At 33.0% G+C, this 6,182-nt stretch overlaps 1 protein-coding gene across 1 annotated transcript; it reads right to left on the bottom strand.

Moving 5' to 3' along the window:
* Window positions 1-2,823: 2,823 nt before the first annotated feature.
* Window positions 2,824-4,214, bottom strand: LOC109704000. The gene is made up of 2 exons (XM_020224745.1): window positions 3,323-4,214; window positions 2,824-3,227 (listed from the first exon to the last, which is right to left on the bottom strand). The coding sequence occupies exons 1-2, from the start codon at window positions 4,091-4,093 to the stop codon at window positions 3,111-3,113; spliced, it is 888 nt and encodes a 295-aa protein (XP_020080334.1). The 5' UTR covers window positions 4,094-4,214; the 3' UTR covers window positions 2,824-3,110.
* Between the last annotated feature and the right edge of the window lie 1,968 nt (window positions 4,215-6,182).

The following is a 6,182-nucleotide window of genomic DNA, read 5'->3' as shown; positions in this document are numbered from 1 at the left end:
GCAATTTTTGAACTACGAATGGCAAAATAAAAATAGTAATACAGCAAGGGGGGCAAATTGAAATTTATCACCTTTTTTTCCCATCTGTGAAGTTAATAACTAACAACTAAAAAAAGGCTAACGCAATACATTTATAGCAATATTAAGAAACATTAAATTTAATTTTAAGGAATAGAATCCAAAGTAAAATTTCTGTAGAAGTTCAGAAAAAGAACCATTTACCCAAAAAAAGGTAAATTGCAGAAACAATAGCCAGTACATGTACATATATTTAACTGGGAATTGTAAACTTGCCAAAGGTAAATTGCAGAAACAACCTCTTTCTTCGTTCATGATTAAATAAAAAAGTAATTAATGACTGGAAAATAAAAGTTTGGACTCTACTACTAATAATTGAACTTAAGCAATTTTAGATCAATAGTTGGAGTCTAACGAGTTATTAAATACTAGTGAGTTAAATCGTTTAAATTTGGTATCAAAGCCCAAATTAAAACATAGGAACAGATGAGAACGTCACAGTCTAAACAAGAAAAATCTGTGGTGCCCCTGATAGCCCAAATAGCACCAATAATTTCATATTGGATGATAAAGTGATTATAATTAGAAATATAAAGATCACACACTCTAATACGAATTATTTTGGAGCTTGTTGTTCGGGCCCAGCAGCTTATTACTGTTCTTATGCTGGATCGTTACAAAAATGAAGGGATAAATTATGGATGCATCTTAACTTTCAGCTTTATGAGATTTAGTTCATTAACCATTTTACTTAAAGTTTAATTTGATTTTATTGCTTTTGTTCTCAGCTATAATAGTGTATTACAATACTGTTATAAACGAAGTTCGAATCCGAGCACAAGTGGCAAAAGATTTGATGGTTGATACCTGAGTTCCTAATTTATAAAATAACATGTATTAATTTTGAGATACTGTGGTAATGCTCCATGTAAAATAGCAAGTTTATTTAACATAACAATTTTCATATGCGATATAACACATCAATTCCTAGCCAATATGTCAAAAGTTGCAGGCACAGCTCATATGCTTAAACAAAATTTGATAGAGAAATGCTACTTATATACACAAAAGTGAGATGTAGGTATTACAGGCATGCATTTGAGAGTTTAGCTGCTTATTTTTAATATTAAAAAAAATGATAAGAGCTAACATAAAAATATGATTTTTGGATGAGCCAAATATAAAATTTGTACATATATTATGGGTATGCAAGTAATATTACTTTTTCTTTTTTCGGGCTAAGTTATAAAAAGTCTCCTAACACTTCGGCTCTACTATCATTCACCCAATTACTACATTAAAAATTTCATCAACAATTATCACCTTAAATGTTGTCACCATCTTAAAATGATCCAAAACTTTAAAATAATGACAAATTAGGCTGTAAAATTTTATTAAAACTAGTTGGCATATCATATTATTCTACATCTCAACATATATTTAATTTGTAATTCAAAAAATATATTATCGACAGTTTGGTAGTTGATACCCGAGGTCCCAAGTTCGAATCCTAGTTGATTCACATTTCCAAATAAGTTTATTTCTAATTGAAATAAACGAAGTGGGTAGCGTGTTATCTCTCTAAAAAAAAAAACTCAAAAACATATTAAAAAAATTAGGTAAAGAAAATTTTCTATTTTATTGATAAAATTGATAGTTTATTGAACAATTTATTCAATTTATATGAATATATTACATTGCCTAAAGGTAACTTTATTTGTAAATTTATTTTTATAAAGTTTTATAGCTGAATTGAACAATTATTCTAAATAATTGGACCTACGTGAGATAGTGACAAAATATATGGAGCTAAATAATTGCAAGAGGGTAACTGAAATAAGAGCTAAAGTGTAGCGAGCTTTTTATAATTTAGCATTTTTTTTCCCTATTCAATATGCGCTTTGATGTTATTCAATATGTACCTTGATATAGCTGAAGTTTTAGATAACATTATGTTTCAAAAACTAACTTAAATATTTTTTTTTTGATTAAACAGGAATTCACCCTATTAACTAAAATATTTCGATATTGATCATATGTCTGAGAGGATCTATAGTTCTACAAAATTGCCTAATTGTTCATAAGTCTCTATAAAATTATTTCTCTCATTTATATTATGATAAAATTATTTAATTAAATATTATAAAAAAATTTCTATATGTATCCATAAAGAGAATTTTTCATTTTCTATAAATTAAAAACTGATTCAATGCAATTTCAAAAAATATTGTAGAATAAATGATAAAAATTTTTTGCTATAAATTTTCCGTGCATGCGGCGTCATGCGGGCCCTTTAGCAGTGACAGCATGATAGGTGACAATCCCTGAATTTCTGGCAACTGAAGCATATCAAGATACTGTAGATAACTTTCTAATCCATTATATTATAACAGTATAAAATAAACGAGATAAAAAATATATAAAATTTATCTGAATTATAAATTATTTTAATTTGACTATTTAATATTTCAAACTTTTTAACTTTACTAGCTAAATCTAAATAAATTTTTAAGTTGTACTAAGATCCCCTCAACTTCACGGCATTTTAAAACAACTCTCCCCTCGGATTTTAATTTCTATCTGTTAAATTGGGGACTTCAATTTTTCCCAATTTAGTTTGCCTAGGGGCTTCATTTAATTTATCACCACTATCAATTATTGGCTGTTAATTCTGATTTGCCAAAAATTAGTTACAACTATCAAAATTTACACAATCTCAGTTAAATTTGGGAAGAACAAAAGAAAGAACATCGAGATCTCAATCAAAGAAAATAGGAAAAAAAAAAAGTTCAGGGCTTCCTTTCATAATAGCAAATAGTTGAGGGGGGTCTCCATGCATCTTTCACCAACGAAGTTACTTGTACACATCAGATCTAACCGATCGCGGTAACTAGTCAATAATTTATTTCCCTCCATTTCTATACACACCCGAGTACCGAACCATATATGCCATTTACTATTTATTCCCTCTCCCTACAAATCTATGGGAGAACACCGCCATAACCCTCTATGGACAAAATAAAAATAAAATTATATGGAAATTACAAGATGGCATAAGTTGAGTGAGATCCTTCCAAGAAGGCCGATTTGGATTAAAGCCCGTCATAGTAGCCACCAAATGAGATGTGAGCCCTTGTGATGGGAGCTCCTCTCATTGCTGAGATTGCCTGGTTCAGCCTCGTGGCCTGCTGCACCGCCTGTTTAATCCTCTGCAACCCGAATTAAACAGTTTCAGAAGGCACAGCGTAAATCGACAGCGGATGCATGACTAAGTTGGTAGAAATTAAAATGAAACTGCGGGAACCTTGTCTTCAGTGTAGATCTGAAACTGGAGCTTCTGTTGCTGGTGCTTCTGGTGCTGGTGCTGGTGCTGGTGCTGGTGCTGCTGCTGGTGCTTGTGCTTGCCGCCCAATATAAAGACACAGATGGTTGCAGCAGCAGCCACTCCAATCGAGCAGAGTGCTCCGATCCCATTCACTCTCCACCTCCACACAGTGAATCCGATTCCCTCCAGCAACTGGTTCCCTTTTTTGTCTTCGGAACACATGTTGCTGTCGCCATCCTCCTCCTCCTCCTCCTCCTCTTCTTTAATTAGTTCCGCCGAATTCTTCTTCGACGCCTTATCCTCGGCAACCTCCGTAGAACTGTAAGGCCCTTCCTCCTCATCAAACAAGATCGGATCAGGCTCGACGTGAGGCACGATCAGCTTGGCGCCGGCCATGGGGGAGCCCATCTTCATGTCGACGAATTCGGCGTCCCTGGTCTTCTTGAAGAAGAAGACGACCTGGGAGACCGGATCTTGGTCCGGTAAGACCACCACCGGAATATCCTTGCAAGGAGGTCCATCGCCGCCGCCACCAGCATCACCATCTCCATCATCTTGGTGGGTCTCCACATGGGCCGGGTGAGGGGGGATTGGAGGAGTGGGGTGAGATGGGCAGATGAAGTAATCCATGTTGATGATCCCCTTGGGATCAAAGAAGATCTTCTGGGACAAGTCCCTACCATCATGGCCAAAGTCCAGGAACTCCCACTCCTCGAGGCTCATCAGCTCCTTGGAAGAAGCCTTTTCCATTATTGGAAGTTGGAAGAGGGGGCCGGGAAACAAAACAAATTAAAAATTAGTGAGGGGAGGGGGGGGAGCGGAGGGGAGGGGAGGTGATCAATGTGTTTGAGAGTTAAAATTTATTTATAATAATAAANCTCTCTTCCCCTCACCTTTTCGGTTCTTATTTTTAGTTAAGTTTTTTTTTTCAATCACTCCTATCTCTTTTTAAACGGTGCACTATTTTAATAATTTTTAAATATATCTTATTATCTATAAAGATTTTATCAGTAAAAAATGTATAAAAGCTTGGTTTGATATGGGATGCAAGGAACTTACGGTTAAATATGAATTTTAAAATAAATTTTTTTTCCCCTATCAGATTTGGCCACCCACCCGAGGTCGCCTGGAGAGGAGTAAGCAGTGAACAAGACCTTCCTATTCGGGCGTTAGTTTAGTTGTTGTAAGTTGTGGGGGAGGAGGGGAGGGGAGGAGAGGGAGGAAGGAAAAATGGGAAGGGTCTTTATAGTGAGCTTCTGACTTTTGTTGGGGTGCGGGGGAAGAATTAAAGTAAACTAGCGGAGTGGTTAATTATTCAATGATATGTAATTAATGTGCTTTTTAATTTATACGTTTCCTCTTCAAAATTACTTTTTTTAAATTGATTTTTATTCTTGGCTTTTTCTTCTGCCCTCCTCTTTATTCAATGATATGTAATCAATATGTTTTTTAATTTATACGTTTCCTCTTCAAAATTAGTCCTTTCTTCTCCTACAAACAATTTCTCACATGCAAAATTAAAAATTGAGAAGATGAATAGCTACTACTTTCAGATCGAGAGGTTGGGGAAGAGCAAGGGAGTCTTCCAAGTCCTAATCCGTGCCAATCCGACTCGACCCAAACCCCCCTCCGAATCAAAAGAGTGTTTATAGAGTTTCTGTCAATGTCGATCTCTTCGGATTGATGGGAAAAGAAGGTAATCGAACGGTTTTTTCAATAGAGGAAGCTAATTGGAGAGCAATAATGGACGGTTCGAGGGGTAAGTTTGAAAAATGAAAATTCTAAACCTAATTTTTCTTTTCTTTATTTTAATCTTGAATTCTTACTACATATTTATTTAGAATTTAATTAATTTGCATTATTTTTTATACGGTGATTGTATCAATCAAGGATTTGATTTATATGCATTATTTTGATTAATTTAGAGGTTATTTTTTATTTCATAATTGATGTGGCAGTTTTGGCCCGCAACTTTTGATCATTCCATATCCAAAAGGTGCAAAATCCTGCAAATTTTTATCAGATTTTTATCGCCATCATCGTCATTATCGCAACATTATTATCTCCATCTTTATACGACCTTTGTAGGTATTTTTTTTTGAATATTGATTCTGGACGGTTATCGATTTTTCAATGGCCATATTGATTAGTTCAATTCATACGTTTCCCTACCCAAAAAATAAAACACACTTGAATTTTTATTTTCCAAACTTCTTTCTTCTTACTCTTCAATATTTTTTAATTTTTCTTCTATTATTTATCCGCGGCATCGTGCCGGTTACTACACTAGTGTATAAATTGAGATATAAACAGGGATTAGATTAATTTTGCGTTTGGATGAAAATTAGATTATTCTTGATAATAAAAAAAAATAGCGTTTAGTTAGATAAGATGGAATAAGAATTAAAGTAGATAGTTATAAATAAAAAATAATGGTATTATCCCTTTTTTTATATTAGAATTTGAATTTTTATATTTTATATTTATATTTTAGAATTTAAAATATGTACTTTTAAATTTTAAAATTTTAAAATCTCAAATTTACAATTTTAAAAAATTAAAATTTTAATTTTTAAACTTTAATAAATAGTTATTAATTTAGCCAATATTTTATTACTAAGTTAATTATTAATTAGTTAATTAATTAATAAAATATTATATAATACATTAATTAATAATATTTTATTATTCAATTAGTAGAGGTATAAAGAGAAGAAATTGTTATTCCACCAAAAAGGTGGAACATCAATTTCCCACTCTTAATGGGTTATTCTAGAGGGGATTAAATAAACTCATCCCCTCTTCTAGTGTTTGGATGAATTAGAGGGATAAAGTGGTT

The sequence above is a fragment of the Ananas comosus genome, unplaced genomic scaffold (assembly GCF_001540865.1).
Source record: "Ananas comosus cultivar F153 unplaced genomic scaffold, ASM154086v1, whole genome shotgun sequence".
Lineage (NCBI taxonomy): Eukaryota > Viridiplantae > Streptophyta > Magnoliopsida > Poales > Bromeliaceae > Ananas > Ananas comosus.
Note: the sequence above shows the minus strand (reverse complement) of the source record. Positions and strands in the feature narration are given on the sequence as shown.